The sequence below is a fragment of the Meleagris gallopavo genome, chromosome 7 (genome assembly GCF_905368555.1).
Source record: "Meleagris gallopavo chromosome 7, MGAL_WU_HG_1.1, whole genome shotgun sequence".
Taxonomy (NCBI): Eukaryota; Metazoa; Chordata; class Aves; order Galliformes; family Phasianidae; genus Meleagris; species Meleagris gallopavo.
In genome coordinates, this window is record NC_139410.1 from 36,321,638 (window position 1) to 36,349,075 (window position 27,438).

General features: G+C 39.5%; 1 protein-coding gene across 8 annotated transcripts; it reads left to right on the forward strand.

Moving 5' to 3' along the window:
• Positions 1–3,162: 3,162 nt before the first annotated feature.
• MARCHF7 (membrane associated ring-CH-type finger 7) lies at positions 3,163–27,438 on the forward strand. 8 transcript variants are annotated; one of them, XM_085228105.1, is made up of 12 exons: positions 3,163–3,302; positions 8,322–8,478; positions 12,920–13,078; positions 13,567–13,627; positions 15,140–15,311; positions 16,895–17,062; positions 19,180–20,296; positions 20,549–20,718; positions 21,493–21,602; positions 23,018–23,127; positions 24,558–24,606; positions 26,492–27,438. In XM_085228105.1, exons 3-12 carry the CDS (start codon positions 12,978–12,980, stop codon positions 26,567–26,569), a joined length of 2,136 nt encoding a protein of 711 aa, XP_085084231.1. In that variant the 5' UTR covers positions 3,163–3,302; positions 8,322–8,478; positions 12,920–12,977; the 3' UTR covers positions 26,570–27,438. The 8 variants fall into 8 exon arrangements, with proteins under 8 accessions (XP_085084231.1, XP_085084233.1, XP_085084229.1 ...); XM_085228107.1 differs by lacking the exons at positions 3,163–3,302; positions 13,567–13,627 and adding an exon at positions 3,785–3,927 and having other exon boundaries at positions 19,180–19,974; positions 20,143–20,296; XM_085228103.1 differs by lacking the exons at positions 3,163–3,302; positions 13,567–13,627 and adding an exon at positions 3,785–3,927 and having other exon boundaries at positions 23,014–23,127.

The window sequence follows — 27,438 nt, forward strand, 5'->3', positions numbered from 1 at the left end:
GTGGTAAAACATATTTTACTCCCTGCCCTACTTATATATTATCCTCTGTAACAGCTCAGATTCCAGTGAAATCTCACATTGCTGTTATCCTAGTTCAAAAGCATTTTTAACTCCATGCATTTATGCACATACATGCTTTACTCTTCTGCAACTATTTGATTCTTGATAACTCAGGCACACAGGAGGATATCTTAAGGCTATCCAAATTTTCTTAAGTTTTCAGCAGTAAAAGTTCATTCTTATGTGACAATAAGAAAAGACATTTTCATCTTAAAGGGAGTAATTTCCTCTGCTCTTGTCTGGGCTAAGTAACATAACTGCAGCTACAGAGATCAGGTGTTCCCTCAAATTCACAAGCTAACTAAAGACATCATCCTGGATATCAATGAGAATTCTGATACTGAACTTCTTGTTTTCTCTAAAATGTTACTTAACATTCAAATACTAACCTCATCTATTAAAAAAAAATATGGTTTTAAGTGAAGAATTCTTCCTATCTATTATGCATTTACAACCTGGGGAGCTGCATAAAGAATTTTATTTCCTTTTGAAGCGTATAATAAAAGCTATAAGAAATGAGAGCATTAGTTGTATTTCCTGTTGTTTATTAAAGATTATGTAAGTTCTGATTTTTTTTGTTAGTTTGTTTTATGTATCTCTGCTTCATATTTGCTGTCTGTAGGGAGAAGACTAGTTGCCTCACAGAAATTAATGGAAGAGAGTACCAGTATATGGAGAAGATAAACTAACAGAAGCATTTTGATCAATGTATTTATTGAGTTGAATTCTGTGCCTCATAAAGCTTTGAGCTTCCTCCTGGGTTGGAGCGGCTGAAAGAAGTAAACTTTAAACAGAGAGAACTGAAACACTCACGCTTTTTATGATGTCACAAACCTAGAAATAGTAACTAGAGTAGAAATAACAAACACAAAAAAGCTATCCATCTTCATAAAATATTTTCTAACAAATCTTAAATGCCTCTTCAGTTTCTGGGAGGCCTTCTTTTTGTTTGAAATTAGAAGAATATCTACAAAATATGTCTGTAATCTACAGCTAAGAGTTTAGAACAAGAAACAGCTATGCTTTGTTTACCTACCCAAAGCATTATTACCTGACAACTTTCACCTACGTATATTCTTTAGTTGCCCTCTTGGTCAGAAAAGTTATGAAAATGCTTTGGAAGGAGTCTGTCTCCAGAAGGTTTGTAGCAGTAGATTTTCTTACCAGTGGTTTACTAACATGGATTAAAACTGGAGTTGTCCTATTCATCTAGTTTCAACCTAATTTGAGATCATCTTAAAATTGCAGACTGTCATCTACTGAAGTCAGATATTTCCCCAAGGAAAAGTTCAGCTGTTTGTGCAAAAAGAGCTCTTGAGAGAGCATGCGAGAATGGGGAGTTAGGAATAGTAAATATGTTAAAAATTATGAGTTTAATCTGCATATCTGTGTATGCATGATACAGTTAAACATGATGAAACAGAAGTACTGTATACCTGCTGCTTTGCTATTTATAAGCAATGTTAATTAATACACAGGTTGCTGTGAAAACCCAGTGTTTTTGAGGTTTTCCTTTAGACAAATTACAGGCTGTATTCTAGGCTCATGAGATCCACCTGTTTTAGTAATGTTTCACAGTATAACAAAGTTTTTGTGGAATAAAGTGATAAAGGTCATTATATCTTAAAATTTCCCAAGATTGTATATTGATAAACGAACAAATCTATTACTGGATTTTCTTCGATTCATTCTGCAGATTTACAAAAATGCAGCACTATGAGTTCAGGTTCTTCTGTAATTCTTTTTTTCTTAATTCTAACTAGAGGAAAAAAGTTTTGACAAATGCACAGCCAAGAAACGGTTCATAGATTGCTAATAAAAGGATACTGCATGACCCCTCAAGTAATACAGATTGTGAATCATGCTGGGAAGAGCTAATGCAGTGTTTTTTTTTGTTTTTTTTTTTTGTTTTTTTTTTTTAGCACTCCAGAAAATCCTCTTCCGATGATGGTAAGACTGGGCTGAACAATTCTGAAGTTTAACATTGCCTTTCAAAAGAAAAGGACTTGCTTAGCAGTTGCCATGATCTGTTCTACCTACAGGAGGTTTTTACACTCTGCCCTCTACATTCATGATGATCATTTTATTTGTTCAATGGATGCAATTGATTTATGCAAAATCTCTTCTCTAAGAATATAATTTCCTCTAGGTTTAACAAGTTCCATAAGTGTTCTCGTTTGCTAACCAGAAACAAGGGCATCCACTACTTCCAGAACGATTCATTAAGTTCATTCCCAGCTGTCTTCCCTGGAGACGGATTTGCCATATGAATTGTATTGGCCAGAAGAGCAGCCTGCTTCTTGCTTCTATAGACAGTATTTTTCTGAATCCAATAAATATTTATTTGGCATGCTGATAAAAGACAACTGGTCCCTTAATGAAAACAAACAAACAAACAAGCAAGCCCCTAAAACCAAAGAAAACAGAGACCAGAGCAGCCTTTATACCCCAGGAGTTTTCCTCCAGATGCTTTTATTTCTCATTACAGCTCTTTCCAGCCCTTTGTCCTCTGTCTCCAGTTCACAAGTATTTTGTTCTCCAGTTACGCACAGAAGAGAATCAATGAACAAAACCAGCCACAATCCAACCATGTGGAACAACACATTTAAAAGCATGAATAGGAAGCAGAATCTAGCAAGGTATTTGTTAAACGTAGGCTTGTCCCTACCATTTGGAGATGCCACCTGGCTCGTTTCTAACCAGCCTGTCTGGTCTCACTCGCGTGTCCCAGATCTGTCAGAGCCATTAGGTGTGCACACATCGGGTCTGTATGTTGTATGCCTGTCAGGGAGGGTGGATGTTTGCTTTTTTTTTTTTTTTTTTCCTGCTGATCGGCTAGCCTGCCACTATTTCACACTCCTTTATCCGACGTAACAGTGCAATGTATGGCACTCACCGTGCTGCTGGGACTCAGCAAAGCCTTGCTGCAGACCGCCAGCAGCTGGGTACGGCAGCGGCGGAACGCCGAAGCGGCGATGAACCGAGGCTCTGCCGCCCCGAGAGCAGCACGGCGCCCCCTGGCGGCTGCGGCAGCGCACCCCCTGCTCCCGTCTCCGCCGCTCTCGCGAGATCTGGGCACGGGCGGGGCGGGGCGCGGGCGGCGATTGACGGACGTGCGGCGCAGCACCGGCGCCATTGTGTTGCGGTTTGAGGCTGCGGGCTCCGCTCGGCCGTCTGCGGGTCCGGCGCGGCCTCTCCGGCGGATCTCCAATGCTCGTGTCGCGAGGGCCTCGCCCGTGAGAGTGAGTACGAGCCCGATGGTCTCGAGGAGGGGAGGGTGTCCACGCGCGGCCCAGCTCCTGCCCCGCGCGTCGGGCTGCGGCCGGGAGCTGCGGAACCATTTTGTCTCGGTGCCGCCCGGCTCCTCCCTCCTCCCTTCTCTCTGCGCCCGTCGCTGATGGGCGCGCGCCTCCCTGGCCGCGTCGCGGTGTGACACTGGGCCGCTCCGCGCCGCTCCTCGCTTCCCTCCGGGGAGCCGCCGACCTACGGAATCGGAGCGGGGCGCTCCGTGCCGCCTTTCGGCCCGCGGGGTGCGAAAGGAGCTGTGCTGCGCCGGGTGCCGGGATCTCGGGCCGCCTGGGACGCTGCTGAGTTCCTATCGGTCTTCTTGGCTGGCGGCTGGGTAAAATCCTGGTCGGAGTTGCACGGACTGATGAAATTGACCCTGAGCTCCATCTTGCTTGGCGCTCTAAACGTCTTCTGATGAAACGCGAAGAACACGCGGTCACAAATTGGTTGTGCGACAATCTTATGAACTACTGTATGTCAGAGCGTGCTAAGATCTCTAGCCCTAAAAGCTCTAGGCGTTGGCTGAAGCATCGCCGTGTAGTGCTGAGGTGGGCCCTGAATTTCTGAGCTGGAAATGAGGTATGTGTAGCTCAAATGGGACCCGCAAATGTGCTAAGCTATTGCATGGCGGCTAGAAGGGCTTTGCTTTCTAGTAGACGTGAGTATGTCCTATTGCCTCTCGTTCCTCAGTAGGTGGGGTTAAGGCAGCAGAGAAGGAGGAGTGAGAGGCTTTTATTCTAAATATTTGCTGTGTTATTTTTACCTTTTCAAATTACGCTATTTTTTTGCAAAGAACTGTTGATGTTCTAAATTTTCTGTTGCATCTATTATGGCTAGGTTGGATCTAGTTGATCTTTTGTCATGTAGCTGTAGGTAAGGCAGGAGAAGAAGGGAGGGATGTTGGAGCTCTGTACTCAGAATAGGCAGTGCAACTCCTCTCAGATATGAGATGGTCATTTCTTTTCCATGAACAGTTTTAAAGGCAGAAGTTTAATTTCAGTACTGTTTCTTTCTTTCTGTTTTTCTTAAACCGGTCTTGAGATGCATCACAAGATTTTGTTAGTGGTAGATGATCTCTGATTTAATTAAAACAAATCTTCTAACTTCTTCCACTGCTGTCGTCTTCCCCTGTTCATTTAGATGCCAATTCATGTGTGTACAATCTTTTGGCTTGCGTGGGCCTCACTGAGTGAAGAGGAATTGCCTTGTATGAAATTGCACTATGTGTAAAATATATAGTTAATGCATTTAAGTAACGTAGCTTCATTCGCTATTTTTTTAAAATTAAAATATTGGAAAAAGAGAGCAACAAGAAAATAAAAGTAGTGGGATGTGAGACTGTTTTTGTGAAACTAATGCATCAGTCCGGCTCAGTGGAAGTAGCTGTGGTTCTTGGTGAGCTCCCAAGGTGTTCGTCAGAGATTTCTTATGAAATTTTACTCTTCCTGTGCTTCATTGTTGAAAACAGTTGTTCACAAATGTGGGTACTGCTAAAAGCAATGACATGAGTAAGGTGTGATTGTGAAGCAAGGGATCTCTTTCTCTGGTAAGAGGCCTTTTTAAAGTCCAATAAAGAGACATCATCAAATATTTAAGTGGAACATCTGATTGCACCTCCATGCATTCTGCTTGAAAATTTGCAGATGATGTATATATGACGATTGAAAATAGAATTGCAAATATACTGAAAAATGGATGACCTTTCTGGCAATCTTGAAACCTGTTCTCAAATTCCTTCATCAAAACCGCAGGCGTGACTGCATATTTTTTTGTGATTCACTGGACTGTGTTTAGCCAAAGTATCAAAATGCATAAAATTATTTGCCATAACTTGAGTCAGCGCTGCGCCCTCCCCATGCCCTGTCTTCAGCTCCGTTGGTGCTCACTGCACACCCACGTGTGGTTGTTATGACTGATGGGGGCCAGGCTGGGGGATGTGGGGCGGAGCGGAGCCGTTGCCATGATGGTGTGAGCAGGGGGTGGCAGCAGGGCGGGCTGTGCCAGGCAGCGTGCGGCTGCGGATTGCATACGCCTCTGCTAATTCCTGCTGTTAGGAGCTTCCTTCCTTTCAGCTGGAACCTCTGTGTATTTTCTGTCTGTCTGCCTCTAACTTTCTACTTGTGTTATTTAATTCACCATGTTCCGCATGTATCCAGAAGCAGAATGATCCATAACCAGTGTGATTGTTCTGATGCTCTGTGTCAGAAAAATTGGATCACTTAATCTGTCTGCTTGTCCCTTACCTCCTTGTCCTTTGTGTTTTGCGTCAATGTAAAACGTAGACAAACTGTTTTGGATGTCAAATCTGAAGACCAGCAGTTGTCCTGTACCACTCAGACCCTTGTATCTATTGCTGTGACATGGGATTAATTTAGTTTCAAAGTTTGCAACTTGAATAGTTACTTTTCACTTTTCGTGTAGCTTTGGGCCTGTACTAGGCTTGCAGCGCATGTGATGGCAGATTACGCTGACGTTTAAATTAACAATCATTACAGTATCTTCATTAATGTTACAAATACTTTAAAAATGTGGTTCTTATGTATTATTGGGCAGATGACCCACAGAAAGCGGTGTAGCGTAGATTACTGAATTTGTTAATGAATTTCTTAACCCACAAGACTGGCAGCGTTCTTTTGGGCTGTGAATTGCTGCCCAGAGCATTCTTATTGATACGACTGTTTGTGCAAGTTTGAGAACTACTCAAACGTGCTGTTGTCCATCAGTATTTCCTTATGGGTTTAAGCGTGATTTGAGAAGCTTAACCAAATATGTAAGTGTATGGGCTGTTAATGTTTGAAGCGTAGTTTAGTAACTGGTGTGCCGCTCTGTGGTACAACCCAGTAATTCTTTGTACCACCTGAAAATCCACCTGTGTTTATCTAACTATTGGCTTAAATGTTCACTTAACACATAGCATAATCATGAGATGTTTAAGTTTTGTATTTTCTTTGAAATGAGCTCAACTTGCATGATTAAGCTTTTAGGCTGCTTTAAGATGTGAGCTGTTTTGTAAACCTAGTGAAACCTAGTGGCTGAACATGCACCAGAGAAGTGGCTTCAAAACCTAAATTTGATGAAAACAGTAGTTTAATTTGCAGTTGTTCAACTGTTTCATCAATGGAGTTATGTACAAACTAATTTGTACTGGGAATGTGTTGAATAGTCCTGAGTATATGAACTCAACTGGGAGCTGCAGCTGGATGCAAGATGTGTGAGGGTTGCAGTAGTTTTTTTTGGAGACTGTGATACTAAATGTGAGGAAATAATTGGGCTTTATTGACTGATAATTTTTTCCTGATATATTCTCATTGCAATTTTCAGAAGGCTAGATCAGAATTAACAGTGGTTAAGTAAAACAGGTTGTACCACTTCTGCAGATGCCTCGCTCTGCCGTCTGTTTTTAGAGTTGTTAGCTGTCACATAACCCTTTCTGCAGCACACCACTGACAGTGCTGGGATCCTCTGCAATGAATTTATTTTTTGTGGTGCAATTATATCTGTCCTGTTCTGAGCAGGAAAAATCTGGGAATATTAGCAGGCCAATCATCCACCTATCTAAAGCTTTTTGAGCAGTATTAGGTCAAAATATTCTTTCAAAGAAAAGAATGACCCACAAAACCACTTCTCATTTGATAAAGGCACTGGTGTTTATTTTGAGATCCCTGGAAATACAAAAAGAGCAAGTATACCAACTGTGTTGTGGGTTGCATCAAGAGGAATGTGACCAGCAGGTCAAGGGAGGTGATTCTGCCCTCTGCTCTGCTCTCGTGAGACCCCACCTGGAGCACTGCGTCCAGTTCTGGAGCATCCGACACAAGGAGGACGAGGAGCTGTTGGAGCAGGTCCAGAGGAGGGCCACAGAGATGATCAGAGGGCTGAGCACCTCCCCTGCGGGACAGGCTGAGAGAGCTGGGGCTCTTCAGCGTGCAGAAGGCTCAAAGGAGGCCTTACAGCAGCCTTCCAGTACCTGAAGGGGCCTACAGGAAAGCTGGGGAGGGACTTCTTGTAAGGGAAGTGTTATGGTGACAGGCAGTCTCTGTGACAGGCAGGTGGAGATAGGATGAGGGGAAATGGTATTAAACTGGAAGAGGGCAGATTTAGAACTAGAAGTCAGCAAGAAATTCTTTACTGCGAGGATGGTGAGGCACCGGAACAGGTTGCCCAGTGATGTTGTGAATGCCTCCTCCTTGGAAACAATCAAAGCCAGGCTGGATGGGGTTGTGAGCAAGCTGGTCTAGAGGGAGGTGCCTGCCCCCTGCCTACCACTGTCCTCCCCCACAGGGGAACTAAATGATCTTAAATGTCCCTTCCAACTCAAACCATTCTGTGATTTCAAGTACATACTTCAGAGTCAAATGAAAGTTTATTGTTTAATCTGAGACAACCTGTACTTTGGCTTTATAAATTGATTTTCTTGGGAGTTGTTTTGGAAAACTTAAATATTTCTTTGAGGCAGGTAGATTGCAAGTAGAGTTGTTTAATAGAAAGGTGATGTTTCATAGTTTTGACTCTGAGGACTTAAGTTTGAGCGTAGTCTTTGCATGTACTTAGTTCGTCTCAGATTCAAGATACAGCTCATTAATAGAAAATAAACTTGTGAATTTATTTAATCTGAGGATTCCTTCCCTGGCTCATTTTGTTTCCATGCAACTCCTGCAGGGTTCTTCAGAGAGTCCCACTAGTAATATAACGGTAAGAATATAGTGTAAAAATAAGAATATTAGAAAGTTCTGTGTTTCTAGTCTTGTAGCATGAAATGGGAGATGTAAAGATGAGTTGCAAAACACAGGGAAAAAACTCATTTTCCATCTTTCCGTTGCTTGATCAGACCAAAGCTTGGTGTAAGTATGTGTGTCTGTGTGTGTGACTCATATTTAAGTTGCATTTAGAAAACACTTGTGCATGTTTTGTATCTAAGTCTCTGCTTCCGAAAAGGAAAAAAAAAAACCTCAATGGCGTGTCTTTTATTACAGGGTACAAAGAATGGAGTCTAAGCCCTCAAGAATTCCTCGAAGGATATCTGTCCAGGCCTCCAGCTCTACTCTAGGATCTAGAACATTAACTGGAAACAGTTTAGCTGGTGCATATAGTGCAAGAGATTCTTCACGGAGATTAGACTCTGGTTACCAGGTAATGCGTTTTGACTCTCTCGGTAAAGTGTAAATTCATTTAATGTCTCTTTCTCACTGAGAAGAACCCTAAAGGTGGTGCACAGAGATACAGATTCAAAAAGGGGGATGGGGTGACATACAGAAAAATCTCAGCCAGGGCTTTGCATTTGTGAATGGGAAATATAATTAACTGTATGATCAATTAATTGATGACCAGGCCAATGAAAGTTTTTTTGCATAGTGAACTAGCAGTTCTAGCTTTGACATCTTTACCTGCTCTTGTTTGTAGCTGCTCCCTTAGAAATGAACTGAGTGATGACAGAAGAGTAGCCAGATACTGTGAATCTATTTTGACTGTAGTTACTGCTGTCCTTAATGTGTGTAGAATCTGGCTTTCTGTTGAGTGTAGGTGAGGATTATGCTTGAATTTCAGCGTGTATAGGGTGTTACACTTCATGTGTGGATAGTGATGCAGGAAGTACAGGAATGTATTGCAGTTCTAAGAGTTGACGGTAGGATGTGCTGCTTTGGAGTACCTACTTACTGTCTTTGCATTTTGTAAGGGTAAGAAGAGACCCTTTAGGCTGACATCGTGCTATCAAGTTAGTATATTAATGCAGCTAGACTTGACAGTAGATGGGGCTGTGATAGAGACCTGCTCTTTCACTTGCAGTATTTAACTCAAACCAAATTGCTTTTGTGGGGTAAGGAAGCTGTACTCCGAACTAAAAAGCCATACTGTGCAGATGCTTTCACTTTGAAAGCACGTACAGATTAAGCTAATTCAGAAGTAGTTTTGGGTCACCTGGAATCAACAGAGGATGGTTTGGCTCAAATATTATGTTGCTTCTGCACCTGTCAGCAGTTCTCACATAAAATTTTTAGGCCTGGAAACATAAGCACAGTTTTTGTCTTCAAAGCTGCAGAATTGCAACTTCATGGCTAAATGTTCATGTTTATTTGATAAAATGGTTATGAATCTGGTCACTTCTAACAAGTTGTGTAGGACTCTGTGTTATATAAAGCCTTTTCCAGAAGCTGTTTTAGAAGTAAAGCAACATTTTGTGATCTATAGCACAACATAGCACAACATATATAGAACTACATGTTACATTTTGCAATGTCTAGCACACACGTGTTTGTTGGTATATAGGCTACCAAGAGCATCTGAGGGTAGTCTGCAGTCAGTTTTGATTTTTGGACTTCTACCTTTTTTTCTCTGACTGCTCAGCAAAACCAAATCTGATAGTCTTGTTCTTTCATAGGATTTATGAACCCACATGGTCCAGTATCATACAGAAAGCTCTTGACAGAAGATGAGTCTCAAGCTGAACAGCTGCTGTGAAGTTAGATGTGTTACCAAACAGTCTTCCTAGTATTAAGAAATAGGGAGGATTATATGCTTGTTTATTACATGAAGTTCATTGTGTACTGTGCATTAGCATTTGGTTATTTTCTGCTGAGCAATGTGCCTGTAATCTATGGAATGTTTTTTACAGTGCTTTCCAGGTAAAACAATGTAGAACGTTGTTGTATCCCTTCTTTCCACTCTGATTTATAGGAAGTAGTCTGAGAGATTGTTATTTAAGACTATTGCTTAGCAGTAAGCGTAGGGGAATCTCCTAGTCTTTGCTACTTACAGAGCTGTTTTATGAAAATTGCTGTATTGCTTGCAGGTTAAGATTTCAGTTGGTTGGGGCAAAAAAGACAGCTAGTCTAAATAAGATTAGGGTTAGCAGGAATGGAATAGACAGGTATTTCTTCATTGTTCCAATTCATTTAGAAGTCTACCTTTTTTTAAAAAAAAAAAGTATTTAAAAGATCTGTCATTTAGAACAAAAGTGTAGTACTTGGTTTGCGTAAAGAGAACTTGTGCAGTTTAGACTATTGCAAGAGAACATAATTATATATTAACTAAAAATAACTTTTTGGATACAGAGCAGTCAGACTTAAGCATTTGGTTTTGACTAGTGCTTAAAAAAAGCCAGTTTCTATTGTGTGGATAGTTCAGTACATTTTTCATCTAGGTACAGATTCTTGTATGTGCTTTCATGTATACTGTCATACGGAGATCCTTCTGAGTGGCAAATTCATGTAATTTGGCATAGCTGAAAGCCAAAACAATATCGGAAGAAAAAGAGAAGAAAAAAGAAAGAAAAGCTTACTTATATGCACCATTATGTTTTTAGCCTCTGTTTGTCTGAGAAGGCACAACAATCACGCTAGTAATAAACAGATTTGAGATATGTGTCATACCATTGTTTTTAGGTAACCTACAATACAAATTCCAAAATATTGTAATAGTACAAGAAAAAAGTCTTACATTTTATGATGGAGGCAATCCAGTAGGCTCCTGGAACACACTGAGGACAACTGATAACTGAAGCTATTCCTCACCAATGCATATGAACTGGTTGGTGACATCAGGTTTGGAGGCTGCCTGGGCTGTAGTGAACGTGCTCAAGTCAACGTGGTCAAGTTCATGCTCCTGATTGATACGAGACAGGCAAAGAGTAGAATTAGGGTGGTAAATTTTAGGAAAGTTACCTTCCAGCTCTTCGGGGAGTTAGTCAACAAAACACCCTGTGAAATTGTCCTTATGGGCAAGGATGTAGAGCAGAGATAGCAGATATTTAAGGAAGCATTTCTTAGGGCTTGCTCCCCAGGTGTAGCAAGTCAGGGAAGGAAGGCAAGACACCAGCATGGCTGAACTGGGACCTGCCGGTCAAACTGAAGAGCAAGAAGAAAATCCATGGGCAGTGGAAACAGGGACAGATTGTGTGGGAAGAATGTAAGGAAGGTATGGAAGGGACCAGGAAAGCCAAGGCTCAGCTTGAACTAAACTTGGCAAGGGATGCCGGGAAGAACAAGGAAGCCTTCTATAGCTACCTCAGCCAGAAAGGGAAAGTCTGGGAGGGCATACCCCCTCAATGAGTTACACAGTCAAGCTGGTAAAAACAGGCAAGGAGAAGGCTTTTTGCCTCAGTCTTCTCTGATAACTGTTCAGAAGGAATTGGGGAGGTAGCATTCCTCCTGCTGTAAGTGAAGATCAGGTTCGTGACCACCTGAGGAACCGAAACATCCCAAATGTATGGGTCCTGATGAGTTGCATCCTTGAGGGAATTAGCTGATGGAATTGCCTAGCTGCTCTCAGTGATATTTGAAAATTTGTGGCAATCAGGTGAAGTCCTTGGTGATTGGAAAAAAGGCAACATCGCACCCATCTTTAAGAAGGATAAAAAGGATGACCCCCAAAATTACAAACCTGTTAGTCTCACCACTGTGCCAGGAAGGGTTGTAAAATCATGGAATTAAGATTTTAGAATGGATCCAACTGCAACCAAATCATACTACCTTAATTCTGACAACCCACCGTTAACCCACACGTCCCTGAGCACCACATCCAAACGGTGAATCAACCACCTCCCCAAGAGCCCATTCCAGTGCTTAACAACCCTTTCTGTAAAGAAGATTTTCCTGATATCCAACCTAAATCTCCCCTGGTTCAACTTGAAGCATGGAGCAGACACTCCAGGAAGCAATACTAAGGTGGGGAGGTGATATGGGAGAACCAGCATAGCTTCACCAAAGGCAAATCCTTCTTGACCTACGTATGGTCTTCTCCGATGGTGTCACTGCATAATGGATGAGGGAAGAGCCACTGATGTAATCTATCTGCATTTCAGTAAGGCCTTTGGCACAGTATGAAATCTGTGAAAATCTGTCACAGGGATGAAATCTCTCCTGTGAGGACAGGCTGAAAGAGCTGGGGCTGTGCAGCCTGAAGAGAAGTTCTCAGAATATGCTGCGTAATTTCAGAGGACTATACAGTGGGTTTGGTTTCAAGGAAACTAAGTAGCAGCTGGTACAACTCCCCTGCAGTGGGCAGTAGCATGGGTTTTTTTGTTTGTTTTTGTTAGAAACATGACTTCATAGCTGAAATCTGTTGTCCATCTATTTTAGTAGGACAGATCATGCCTGTTATTTTAAAAATACATTAGTTAGTATGCTCAAAAAATGCAGTCCCCTTCCATTTCTTTCCTGTATTAAAACTCAAGACCAGGGCAAGATAGATGGCTAGTGTGAATAGAGGATGGTGACATATTGTCTTGAAATTTGAGTTCCTTAACTCTGCCCTGTTGCTGGAGTGCCTAAATTACACCCCAAAAACCATAGATTTCAACTTTGCTTTATTCACATCAACTGAGAAGACATCAAAGAGGTAATAATTACTAGACAGGAATTAAAAAAAAAATCTCTTTTGCCAGAGGTTTTTTTTTTTTTTTTTTTTTTAAAGCCTGCATTGTTTCTTCTTGGATGTATCTTAGTTTGGTTTTTGTTGTGTTTTGTTTTTTCTTTCTTTTTTTTTTTTTGAGAAAGATTTCCAGATCTGTTACTACCCACCACTTGCCTATGTTTTCAAAATTCAAAATGCATTTGATAACCATGTTGTTGTTTAGGAATCCGATGTATTGAGTAATTCTGACAGAGACTGGGGAATTGGAGAAAGAGAGACTCATGAAAATCCTTGGAAGCTTACAACATCCTCTCCGACTCACTACTCAGGGACACTTGATCACCCACGATCTGGAAGATTTTTGGGAAGCAGAAACAGACTGGTGAGAATTTTTAATGTCTTTTAGAAAGTTATTAAACAACAGAGCTTTACTGTAACCTCCTCAATCTAAAAATCTGCCAGCAGAAGCTCACTGTAATGTATCTAAATGAATACACTTTATCGAGTCAAAATGGGGGAAAACGAGAAGATGGTACTGGAAGGCTGCTGTAAGGCCTCCTTTGAGCCTTCTGCACGCTGAAGAGCCCCAGCTCTCTCAGCCTGTCCCACAGGGGAGGTGCTCAGCCCTCTGATCATCTCTGTGGCCCTCCTCTGGACCTGCTCCAACAGCTCCTCGTCCTCCTTGTGTCGGATGCTCCAGAACTGGATGCAGTGCTCCAGGTGGGGTCTCACGAGAGCAGAGCAGAGGCTCTGCTGGTCACATTCCTCTTGATGCAACCCACAGTACAGTTGGCCTTCTGGGCTGCAGGGGAACATTGCCAGTTCATGTTGAATCTTTCATCAACTGACACCCCAAATCTTTCTCCTCAGGGCTGCTTTCAAGCCATTCTTTGCCCAACCTATATCTGCGCTTGGGATTGCCCCAACCCAGGTACAGGACTTTGCACTTGGCCTTGTTGAACTTCGTGAGGTTGGCATGGGTCCAGTTCTCAAGTCTGTCCTGGTCGCTCTGGATGGCATCCCTTCCCTCTAGTGTATCATCATCCAGTCCAACTGCATGACCGCTTCAAGATGGGAAAAGGGAAGAACCATGAATACATGTGGGGGGCAGAGGGGGAGTGGAAGATAGTGAACAAATGTAAGTTCTCGCTTTGAAACTGAGAGGACACATGGATACCTGAGGGTGCTTCTTCCCTAAATAGGAGTCCTTTTTTTACTGTGTCTTAAAAGGTAAAAAGCACTTTCAGAAAAGTTAGATGGATGGAAAAGCTTTGTGGGATACTTCAGAAGTTGGCCTATGTAACTATTTAAGCTGGTGCTCTCGCCTTTTCAAAATGAGGTTCTCTCCTTTTGAGATAAATTTTTCTCTTAAATTGTTCTAACACAAGTGAATGCTGAATAAAACTCCTGGACTTCAACTTGTAAAATAACAAATGATTAAAAAATAAACTATATGTTTAACTGATGGTTTGAGGGGACATCAAACTGTTTTTATACTTGGTTTGTGATGTTAGTTTCTGTGTCTGATTATCTGTCTTTTTATGATGAGAAAGATGAGTAGTTTTTAGTTGTAAAAAGTGAAAAGCGGTGGCATTACACTTCATTTGGGGAAAAAAAAACAGTATAATTTATTTGGTCAATTAAGAAGCTCACTTTCAGATTATTTCTGGGAGAGGGATAAACAGCCTGATGAAGTTCAAGTTTTTGGTATTTAAAAATTAATATTTAGCTGCGAGTAATCAGATAACAGCTTTCCAGGCTAATCTTTTATGCTTTTATTTTTTCCTTCTCAGTAGCACAGTAGAATATATAAAATACTGTGAAAAATTTATCCTTTTACAACTCCTTTAGTTGTACTTGAGCTTAACGTAATCAAGCTATATCTGGACTAAATGGCTTACTAGAATCTAGAGCTGCCACTTAGCTAAGTATGTTTTAAGTTGTCAGTAGATAAGCAGAGTTTGTTAAACTAGAATCGTTTTTGAACTACAAAATTATTATCTTCTTCTCTGAAGACATTCAGAACCCGTTTGGATATGTTCCTGTGTGACCTGATCTAGGTGTTCCTGCTTTGGCACGATCATCAGACTAGATGATATTTCAAGGTTCCTTCCAATCCCTGACATTCTGTGATTCTGCTTGCCTTAAGATCTGTAAATCTATGTTTGAACATGGTTATGGCATCTTGTAAGTCAGGAATATCTTTTAATGTGAAAAATAATGGTGATTTTAATAGGAAACAACTTTTGGTGGTAGAACTGCACAAGCATAGATCATACTGTTAAATAAAAAGACTTTGAATCTTCAGGTTGTTTTTTTTTTTTTTTTTTTTTTTTTTTTTGCTGGAATCTTATGTACACTGTTTTTCAATATCTTGGGCTATCGGAAGGACACCTGAATACTGTATCCATAATCTTTTTTTTCAATTTTTTTTTCTTTTCAGTCTACATCTTCCTCTTCTCATTTTACATCTGGGTGTTACGATGATTCTGAAAGAACTCAGGGAGCATATTCAAGACTGCATAGCCAGCAGCAAGATAGTGATTCAAAGCGACCTAAGCTGTCTTGTACGTCTACCTCTTCTGTGAGAAGTAATGGCTTAACTGCCTTTTCAGGTGAGAAGGAGATTACTTGAGCTGAGCTACGTGAGAATTGTCTGAGGGTAGCAAGATCAAGATTTAGCAAGTTCTAAAATACTTGCATTGAAATATTATGCTATTATTATTCTTAAATATTAAAAGCTGATGCTTAATAGGATTTTATTTTCACATTTGTGTGAGTATCCAAAGCAGTGAGAATGCTGCTAGTATGGTTTTCTAAGAACTCATTTGTACTCACAACTTGAACATTATCTGTACCTATTCCATTTGCACTAAAACTGAGCTTCATGTCTCACATTGTCTTAATTGGTTAAGATTTAAAGGGAAGAATGAACGTGGTTTTGATTTCAGTAGTCATATGGTATTGGTAAACCTATGTGTGTATTAAGGACCAGCAGAAGGACTATCCTTGCGTACTTAGCTCTATATTTCAAGAAGCATAGTTCCATGGAAGGTTAGACCATTGTTGGTAGGAGTCAGAGAAGGAATAAGTGTGTTTTTTTTTTTTTCTTCTTTTTTTAGCTGTCTCAGTTTACTCTACAGGCCAAGTAAAAAATAAATGTTCTGAATAAAGAACGCTTTCAGGAGAAGCTGAGATTTCCATTAATGCTGCGATGAAGTATGTGGTACAGGGACTGATATAATTTAAGCAGATACTTGAATATGTGTATTTAAAGCAATCTACCAACGGAAGTCCAGTGGCCAGAAATAAACAACAAACTTATTGAAAATATTTCTAGAACATCTTGAAACACTGTTAGAGCCATTCAAATTATGCTTGTGCATAGAGATCAATTTTATTTTTATACCCCCCTATTATATGGCTATCCAAATAAAGGCTAATAAATTCTTGATCAAAATCCTGTACTGTGGATGCTTCCTTATTCTTTGTAAGTAGAATGACCATTATTAACATTTCTTGTTAGGGTCTAGAACATCTTTCAAATTCCAGATTGTTTGATTCTCAACCTATTGACCTAAATTTGGATGTAACATTTAGCAGTAAATTCATGGGGGATTTCACTGGTATGAGTTTTGTCCACTGCTGAAGTATGTACTATTTCAGAGAGATCTTATTTTTCACTAGCAGCTTCAACAGTTACCTCTTTAAACTGAAATGTTGTCTCTGGTAAGAGCAAGAAAAGTATTTGTCACAGTGTTTGTTCTTAAGAGATGTGTCTAAGCTTCACTTGTGTTTCTGGAAAATCAGTCGTAGGAGCATTTAAGAAGTGTCAATGGATTGGTAGCATTTATTAAGACTGAAGCTGCTGTTTTGCCTAAGTGTGAAGCTTATTAAGTGATGCGCTGTCTTTGCACGGCAAGATCCTACTTCTGTTCTATTACTTTTTTCTCTGGAGTTATCTCTCAGAACTATCTGCAAGATTAAATGAGTTGCTGGCATCAACAGAGTGCAGCTTTATTCTTAGCTTTTTGTTGGTAGCTGGACACTTGATCAACTTAGTGGTATTGTTAAGTTCACTCTTAATACAAAATAACCATAATATATGCCTATATACCAACTTAAATGGATTCTTAATACTTAACAAAACAAAAACAAACAAACAAAAAAAGAGATTTATTTTCTTGTTTCTTTCTAGATTCCTCTTGGAGATATAGTAGGATTCCTAGATCTTCATCTGTGATGTTTGGTTCCCTGGGAACTGAGCTAGTGCGAGAGCGAAGAGAGTTAGAAAGAAGAACAGATCAGTCCTTTAATAATCTGGTGGATCATAGCTACAGAAACAGTGACTTTTCATCTTCAGCATGTATGTATTGTAGAAATTATAGCTTGTAAATGCATAGGCTGCATGCCTATTATTTTCTTCCCATGTTCTCTGAAGTTTTTTTCAAAATACAAAGACAGTAAGATCTATTTCATTTTTTAAATGGCCTTTTAAATAAAGTTTCCATGTATTGGCTAAGACATCAAATGTTATATGAAGGGTTTGGCTTGTATAGATGCACTCAGCCATAAGAAAGTGGTATCGGTGTTTGCCATTATGATACAAACACTATTGTATTCACAATTGTAAGCCTCCTTTCTAATTGTTTGTTTTAAGATCTCCATCTTTTTTTTCCATGCCTAAGTAAAAGTGTTATTTGACTCAGGAAAGAATCTTCACAATGCACCCATATCATATTGTCTCTTTTATTTGGTTTCTTGAGTGGTTATTAAGGAAAACTGCTATATCATTGACAACACAAGTGCATAAATATGTAATACATACTTCAATGTTAAGGTGGAGGTTTGTTCGGTAGTAACTGCTAGGACTGGTATAAATTTGTGCATTTGAATATCCTCCAGTCTACTGTCTTGCTAAAGTAGGTTGTGCAGGAAAGCATCCAGACAGGTCTTGAATATCTCCAGAGAATGAGATTCCACAACCTATCCAAGCAGCCTGTTCCCATGCTCTGTCACTCTCACAGTAAGGAATAATTTCTTTTTGTTTGTTTGGAACTCCCTGGGCTCCAGTTTGTGCCCGTTGCCTCTTGTCCTGTCACTTGGCAGCACAGAGCAGAGCCTGCCCCCGTTCTCCCGACCCATGCCCTTTAAATATTGATCAGCACTGGCTAGATCCTCTCCCAGCCTTCTCTGGGCTGAATTTCTCTTCTCTGAACTGAATAGGCTTTTCATCATAAGGGAGGTGCTTCAGGCCCTGATCATTGTAGCTCTCTGCTGGACTCTCTCCAGCAGTAGTCTGCCCAGTTCCAGGCAGTCAACATGATCTGCTCATGACCTTCCCTGGCACTGATGTCAGACAGGCCTGTAATTTTGTGGAATCATAGAATCACCGAGGTTGGAAAAGACTGACAGGATCATTCAGTCCTACCATCCACCAATAATTCCTACTAATTTACTGGATTCTTCCTACCCTTCGTATGGGTGGGTGATTCATTTGTCAACTGGGACCTCCCTGGTTAGCTAGAACTGCTGATAAATTTTTGAAAGTGCCTTAGTGACCACTTCTCCAGTTCCTTCAGTATCCTTGGGTGGATAATGTCTGGCCCCATACATTTGTGTGTGTTCAAGAGGACAGTAGGCTGCTAACTATATTTTCCCTTGGATTATGAGGACTTCATTCTGTTCCCTGTCTCTCTGTGTTCAGTCTCAGCAGACTGAGTACCCAAGAAAATTACAGCTTACTAATAAAGACTGATTCATTAAGTAGGAGTTAAGTACTTCATCCTTATTCCGTCTTTGTTTCCTTCTGCAACCGATAAAGGATGAAAATTCTCTAAAATCGGATGCACTTTTAAGTTAGATAACATTTGATTTCTGTTATCCATATCCAAAGTCAATAATTTTATTCTACCTTCAAGTAATGTGTTTTTTTGTTTGTTTTTTTTTTAAAGCACATTCTTGATGGTCTTATACAGAGGCCAGTTTGGGTAGTTTGTTGTAATAAATGGAGAATATGTTTTCCTTTACCCATGCATTTGTCAAGGTGCTTTGGTGTCTGTGTATTCCTGCAGTATTAGTTAACATGTCTTCCTCAGTCTGCAGGCAGAATGAACCTCTGAGTTATAAATAGTATTGTGTATGTGGTTGGTGGGTTGTTTCATATTGATTTTTTGTTTTTTTTCTTACATTTAAGTGATGTTCTTATATACCTTTTGAGAGATGACTAGTGTTTGCTATTTTCACATCAGTATAAGACAGTGAATCATACCTTGATAATCTGAAGGCTTTAGGGGTTTTAGATTCCAGATGGTTTTAGGAGACTGACAACAGTCCTGGTTTCAATTTGACGATAGAATTATAAAATGTAAATTTAAACTTAATATTATTCTGGAATGTACCTGCTGACACTTAGGAGTTAGCTATAATATAATAATTAGGACACGTCTTGTCATATTATTTTCCTCTGCTTTCTTACAACAGATTTTCAGGATAGGCCTGCCTCTACATATGCGGAAGGAGCAAGACCAAAAGAGAACTCATTGAGTGCTTTGAGGTTAAATGCATCCATGAACCACCAGTTGCCTTCTGCTCATCAGACATCTTTTTTCAGCAGAGACTCTAACATAAGGTCTTCAAGGACCAGCTATTCTTCAAGACAAAGGAGAAATGAAATAGAATCTCCCCAGAGAAATGGACACCCTCATTCATTTTCTCATTCTACCACTAGAGGCGAAACTCCTTCAAGTAGTTCTGAAAGGGTTTTATCTTCTCAGAGGTCACTGAATGATGCTGCAGCTGACAGTGAAGGAAGACGCACAACCAGACAGTTGCTGTCTCGTTTAGCATCTAGTATGTCATCTACGTTTTTCTCTCGAAGATCTAGCCAAGACTCATTGCAGACAAGGTCATTAGGCTCTGAAGAGTCATCTCTTGTCCCAAGAGTTCAAGCTGCTACTCTGTCTGGCACTAATGGAGCTGCAACTCCTGAAGCTCCAGGATTTCATACATCTGAAGCTTCTCAGGGATTTAGTTTTCTGAGACGAAGATGGGGTTTACCAGGAGTTTCACAGAATCTTAACTCTGATCCAGATGGGGAAAGCTACAGACCAGACTCTGAAAGTAGAAGCACAGGGTCCTGGTTGTCATCATCTTTGAGGAACAGATGTACGCCCCTCTTCTCCAGAAGACGGAGAGAAGGAAGAGATGAGTCTGCAAGAATCTCTACCTCTGATGCAGCTGCTAGACCACAACACGTTTTGAGAAGAAGGGAGTCAGGTGAGGAGACCTCTCTTGAAGCATCAGATGGCCCTCCTAGGGCTTCTGTTAGCAGACCACCAACACCTGCAGTATCTGGTATTTCCACGGCTACGGCCTCCCCACCAGATTCAACCCACAATAGGAGAAGTTCTGGAATTCTGCCTGGTTCTCTCTTTCGCTTTTCAGTGCCTCCAACATTAGGAAGCAGTCTATCTGACAATCTTATGATAACTGTAGATATTATTCCTTCTGGCTGGAGTCAGTCTGATGGACAAGAAAGTGACAAATCCAAAATACCACCTTCAAGAGATCCAGAAAGACTGCAGAAAATTAAAGAGAGGTAAATCTGTATGTTGTGAGATAATTAAATGTGCTTGACTTAGCATGAAAGGGTTTTTTGTAACCTTGATGTTAAAACCTTGATCAGAGGAGAATGTAGCTCAGAACTGTTGCCTACAGGCTCACTTTTGTCCTCAGAGAAACTTGTTTTTTAATCCTCACAGATTTGAGAACCGTTTGAGAGCAGAAATAGATGTTATTAAAAATTATGTGAAATGTGCCACAGTATTTCTTGATATTCCTTCCTATTCAGTTTGCTTTTAGAAGATTCTGAGGATGAAGAGGGTGACCTATGCAGAATCTGTCAGATGTCCTCTGCAAGTACTGACAACAATTTAATAGAGCCGTGCAAATGCACTGGAAGTCTGCAGTATGTTCACCAGGAGTGCATGAAAAAATGGCTGCAGTCCAAGATTAATTCAGGTAAAGCAGACGCCAGGTTAGTATAGACTTCAGGTTACGTGGGGAGGTTTACCAGTAGGATTGCTCTTACTAGTATGAAGACATACATTTGAAAGAGGAATAGTCAGGGACAAACAAGTATTTTTAAAAATGTACAAAAACAAACGCAAAACCAAAGCAAATAAAACAACAACTATTGTGGCTCTTCTGGACTGTATATGTACCCATAGTCTTTCCTTGGAGTTATTTATAAGAACTGTATATGTCATTGTTGGAATTTCATTTTTGGGATTATCTGCTAAGATGTTAAACAGAATATGACACCTCAGAAGAGTGCGGAGTACTTTCAAACAACGCAGCTGGTTTTGGCCAGTTTGTTCCCTGCTCTCCCTTTGTGCATTCAGTCTTATAGCCAATCTGACTGAAGCATAATGATAGGAATTTTAAAATTAAAAAAAAAAAAAATAATTCTGTTGTACCTGTTCCTAAGCTGTTTCTGTACAACTGTACAGAACTGTAACTGTTCTCTTTTTCTCTCTCCCCTTCCTACCCCCCGCCATCTCAGTGGACAGGAAGCAAAATACTTAGAGCTTGACAGAGAACATGTAGTATTTAAGTTCTGATGCTTAGCAGATACTCACTGCATTTATACCAGAAGCCATCATTTCTTCTAACTTTGCTTTGTGAAATAAAGCCGGGAATATAATGTTTGCAATGCTTATGTGATTATGTCCTGCGTTTTAGATTGTTGCAATTTGTCACTGACTTGTTACTTTCCCACTGCTCTTCCCTAAGGTTCTTCTTTGGAAGCAGTAACTACTTGTGAACTATGTAAGGAGAAGCTGCATCTGAATCTGGAAGACTTTGACGTTCATGAGCTCTATAGGGCACATGCAAATGAACAAGTTAGTATATTTTGCTTAGTTTGCTAGGTGTGATTTAGTGCTGGGAAGGCACTCCCCTTTAGAAAAGGATGTTTCTTCTTTTCAGAAGGACTGTTAAGCACATAAAGTAATGAAACTGTGAAACAGATCTTTCTTTTGAAAATTCAGACTAATTCTTTCCTTTCACTCTTTCCTGTTACTGAGCTTTCAGTAAATGTAGTATCTCATTTATCCTTTTCTTATTTGCTGATCTGCAGGTCTGTCATCTATCTTTGCCAGTCTAGGGTCTCTGCAACATAAGTGTGGTGGAAATACTGCATTCACATTCATTAAGTCATGCTGGGTCTTTCCATTTTTTTTGTTTCAGAATAATTTTTTAACAGTTGCCTTAAACATATTAAAAACTTTACTTTATTCCTTTGATTAAAGTGGTAAAAACCAACCTCTTTTATAACAGCTTCTTGCTGCTCCTTCCAAGTGCTTTTCTAAATGGAAAGTGAATTTAAGGCCAATCAGTATTACTCTTTATATAAAATGCAATATCTTAGAACTACTGTGTTCAGTAGTATTTTACAATGAATAAATAATAAGAAGTTGGCATTAATTTATTGAACTTAATTCAGAGGATTTTCCTTTTTTTATGGGTTAAATTCTGTGTAGGAAGACTAATGAAATTGTCTACCTGGGAAGTTAAAAGAAAATACAGAGAAGTGACTCCAGCTTTGGAAGATGTGAACTCGGCCAAACATTAGTATCTAGTTTTCTTACTCTTTAGAGTAAGTTGACTTACTGTAGTACCATAACTCCTGTCACCTATACCAGATTGTCAAGAGAGCATCTTGAGACTGCTGTCATCTTCCATTTTAGCACTACTGAATGTTGGTTACTGTCATTGTACCTCAGTAGAAGATATTTAAAACTTTTTTCCTAAAAAATGGGCTCCAAGTGATCATTTTGAAAGCTTTTCCGTATTGCAGAAAAGTGGTTTCTTAAATTATTTATCACACTACAAAGCTTTTATAATTTTTTGCTTTGTCTTCCTTTAAGGCATTGCAAGCGCTGAAAGGAAGCCAGCCACGAGTGGAGTTTTCTGAGTTTTGTGCCTTATTGATTTTATTTTACATTTTATAATTCCCTGATCCTCCTGCCTATGAACTAGTCACGTTGTCTTAATAGAAGGAGTTCCACAAATAAAATCTGTCTTCAAGGGTAACAAGTTACAGCTGGGGGTGAGTGGGAGGAACTACAAGTATAACAATAATTCAATAATTAATTTTTTTTAGTATTACATTTCTGTAATTTCCTTGGAACAACTAGAGATCAATGTAGATATGTATAACTTCCAGTAGAATTTCGTTTTTGTTCTGCTTCTTGAATTGCATATGTAGATACATCACTGACATTCTGAATGCTTCTTTTGATTTCCTTTAAGGCAGACTATGAATTTATCAGCTCTGGTCTCTACCTTGTGGTGTTGTTGCACTTATGTGAGCAGCGCTTTTCTGATATGCTTGGAACCGCAAATGAGGCCAGCACACGTGTCAGAGTAAGTGTGCTTTCATCTTGCTCATAGTGAGAACTTGGAACTAGACTGGTGCCTTAGTTCAGTTAGTGTGTTGCAAAATGATTTTTGTCCAGGTTGTTGATAATTGATCGCTTTGTATGTATGTTACCATAAATACTGGGTATCTAGCCCAAACTAGAATGTTCATCTTCATCTGAAAGCAATGTGCGTTGTAGATTATTTGGCTATCTTACCTGACAAATCTTTCTCATTATGCCAGTCTACAGTGTAGAGGTTTGGATCCTGCAGTGCTGTCAGCCAGTTTGGGCCCAAAGCGTGTACTGAAGTCTTAACATTCTTTAGCTGCCTAGTTGTAGTATGACTTTGGGCATTAGTCAAAGTTCTCAGTAGTTGGGTGTGTCTAGATTGTTGTTACTTAAATAGCTTGACATAGAGGTGTAATAAATGCACCTTTTACCAGTAACAGACCATAATTCAAAATCATTCTGCATAGTTACTCATAAAAAAATGCTGTATTCTACATGTTAATTTGGTGCACATATTAGGCTTTTGAAGTTGAGTCAGGACTATGCTGTAATCTTTTATTATATTAGAACAGTAGTCCCCTTTCCACGCATACCTAAGAGAACAGCTTATTTTCCAGGATCTGCAAATGAAATGTCCATTTTCCTCCTCTACAAGTACAGAGACAAGATACACTGGCTACAGTTATATTATGTGTACTAGTTTATTAGCTAGAGTGTATTGCAGAAATATGATGTTTTTAATGTATTTGATCAGTGGTGGCATTACATTGTTGTGAGATACTGTTTTTAAACCAGTTTTAAACCAGTAAGAGTACCCATGCATGTTTGATACTGAGAGCACAACTAGGCTGTGGTTATTTTCGTTTCCTTATATTTGCTATGTATCGACATGTGGTGTATCAGTTAAACGGCGATGTAGATTGCCACTGTGATGCTGTGCTCTTCGGAAATTTAACTGCCACTGTTGCCTGATAGTTAATGCAGTTTTAAAACTTTTATTTATGATTATAGTCCTTAATGTATTTATGCTTTTTTTCATTACCTTTGTTCACCATAGGGCTCTTATTTTGTCATATCAGTGACACTGGCAATTGCTTACTTGTGTGCAACTCTCAAAATAAATGTGTTGTACGGTGTGTAGAATAAAACAATGATGGCATAAACTGTTACTAGAAGTATTTGACAGAGTGGAAGCTGAAATAACTGTGCATCAGCAATTTGAAGTCTAATGTGTGGGACCTGAGATTAAATTTTGCATTCATTTTGTAAGTTGGGCAAATGGCTTAGGATAAGTGACTTCTGGAATGAAGCTTTCCAGTATGAAAAGTGAAGAAAATTTGAAGATTACTTCTTTGCTAACTTGTTGCAAATTTCTGCACATAACTTTGCAACTTTTAAACTACTTTCTCTCTGCCTTATTTCTAGTTTATTAACCTTGCAAGAACTCTTCAGGCACATATGGAAGATATTGAAAGTAGGTGCTTCCCCTCTTCTCCCCCCTCTCTCTCCCATTGGATCTAGTCGAGGTTAAATGAATACAATTCTCCTTTGCCAAGAATCATACTACCAAAATTAATTACTGAAAATTTGAATTAGTTTCCCCTTCCTTCCCCCCTCCCCCCCCAATATTAGTGGAATTATTCTAAGTAGAAGCTGATATTAAGTCTCCATGATTGGTTTCCCAGCACCGTACAGTTTAGACTATGGAAGCGTTTTCTGCCAGTGATGCCAAGATTCCTCACTAGTAACAGTTTATTCTAGTAATATAAAGTTATGGAACTGTTTGTGACCTTTAGGCTGTAGCCTTTCTCATGAGTCCTAGTAGAAAAAACGCAGCTTAAATTTTACTGTGCTCAGATTATCATACTGTGCGTGCCATTTTTGTTCCCCCCATTTTCCCCACACTTTTTAGGTCTGCATATTCCTTTATCAGCACTCCCTGCTTCTGGGTGAAATTTAAGAGTTCTCAGCTTTGGCAGAGGACTAGCTTACTTTTTGCCTAATCTTTCTGTAGTGTGATGAAGTGAAAAAATGTGTGCTGACTTACAGTAAATGTAGCCTGAATCTGAGTATTGTTTTAGGGCATTACAAACAGACAGTGGAAAGGTAGATGTTTTTCTAGAATCACAGAATCACAAGTTTGGAAAGGACCTACAAGATCATCTCCAACCGTTCTAGTTTGTGTTTGCCTGTGAACTTGCAGATTTTGTATATAAATTGATCTTACAGCACACAGGACACATTTGGAGTATGATAAAGTACGCTGAGGGGAGGAGAAATTATTTATTTCAAAAAGCATACGATTATTCTGCATTCAGAGCATGTATTAAAAATATTTTCTGTAAAGAAGGTGGACTGAAATTCAAAATTCATTGTTAAGCTACTTCATTCTTATTACAGTCCTATAGAAATTAATGTTAGTAAATGGTACTCACACAGTATTTGAATCTACATTTGAGTGAGGTTGCAGCTGAGGAGTACTGAGTTTCAATTTATTACTGACACTATTTAAGTTATGTTTCTCTTAAGTGGTTGGGGGAGGACTGGTGAAGTGAGGAGACAGATCTTGCTTCCCTCTATGTTCAGAGGGAGAACAAATCACTTGAGGGCAAATAATTTCAAGAAAACTGAGTTAGTTTAGAAGGACAACTTAGATTAATTGCTGTTATGCACAAGCTAACACTTGACTGACTGTAGATCTGTTTACTGAATTTTTCTCACCATTGACAGCATGTGTTTGTCCTTTGATTCACCTTTCAACAACAGAATCCTATGCATATTGGGACATTGTGTTTAACTTGCATATGCATTTAAGAATGGGAGTGGAGAGAGGAGCTGCTTCCAAGTAGGACAGGCTTAATTTCATTAAGCAATGTACATATTTATATAAAGGTCAGAAAGTAGTTTGTAGGAGCTACTTTAGCTTTCTAGGTATTTTGGTATACAAATCATTAACTCCCTCGGAGTCATTTCTTCCCTTTGTATTGGGTGCAGCTGCCATGGATTGAATATACTCTCTTTAGCTGTAATTGGAGTTAGCAACTGCAAACATTATATAGAACTTGAATCTCTGGCATAATCAAGTGTTCTTCCCTTTATTTTGAAGAGAAACAGCAGGAGAGCACTACAATTTGTAATGGGGAATTTGGATTTTAAAATTCTGCATTTTTTCAGATAGAAGATGCATTTAAAAATTAAGCTAGGTAATTATACAGTATTTGGACAGGTATAACAGTCAGCTATTGATGTTTAAAAAAAAAAAAATCACTTTCATTTCCACTACTCGTATTAAACTGAAAGTACTCCAAATTCCACAAACCTATACGAAGGCTTCTGATTATGTTCTGTTGTTCCAACAGCTTCTGAGGATGATTCTGAAGACTGATGCTGGTGTAACTTTTATGCTGAAAGAAACAGAAGTGCTGCAGAAATGCTGAACTGACAAGAACAACATCAACATGCATTTGTTTTTGGCTCTCCTTCATAAAAAGAGCGTTGACTATTACTGTACTTTTTGAAGCATTGTTTAATTCAAAATCAGCTGCTGCACTGTGGAAGTCAGTGGACTCGAACTATTCAGCATGTGTGAAGATTTTCTATATGTATGTGTGTGTATATATGCACACAGTATATATATATATGCACATATATATGTAAAGCAACTTCACTTTTTAAATGAAGGTATGCTTCATTTTGGGAGACATCAGATTTTGAGTATATAAGAAAGCTATATCTCTTTCTTTCCTTCTTACTGTAGTCACATTTCTGGTTTTGTCTATCAAGTTTTGCTCCTCTACTGGCACTAAGTGGTTATTGTGGGTTTTGGGGGTGGGGTTGGGGAGGGAGGGTGGGGATGTTCTCGTACCTAAACAGCATTTTTTGTTAATGCCTCTGTTGTCACCTCATATAATAATTGATTGCTTCCAGTGTTAATAAATGAGCAGGAGGATGAGCAAACTACAGTAGGGACTGTTTGGTTTTCAGTTTACTTGAAAAGTATTATTTAACTGAAAAAGCAATAAGAACTTGCAGTGGTCTTCTAATACTTAGTGTTAATGATGTTTTTTATTTACTGGTTTGGAGATTATTTGATTTGACTTTATGTGAGTATTCCGTTATGGAATATTGCAGGTGTAAATTCTTGCATTTCAGCATTCCTGGCAGATAAGCAATTTGATAATGACCTAAGGTTGTTCAGTTCAGTCAGACCTTTTTAGGTCTCACCTTCACTGTTCAAAGCACTGGCTATCAATGTGTTTTCTAGTGTTGTCACTTCTTTATAAATAAATTAAGAATGAGGTATGCA

Excerpts from the sequence above, each read along its gene's own strand:
- MARCHF7 (XM_085228101.1), top strand. Across the intron at positions 23,128-24,557 it reads AGGCCAGCACACGTGTCAGA|TTTATTAACCTTGCAAGAAC; the intron begins GTAAGTGTGCTT and ends CCTTATTTCTAG. Across the intron at positions 24,607-26,491 it reads ACATATGGAAGATATTGAAA|CTTCTGAGGATGATTCTGAA; the intron begins GTAGGTGCTTCC and ends TTGTTCCAACAG.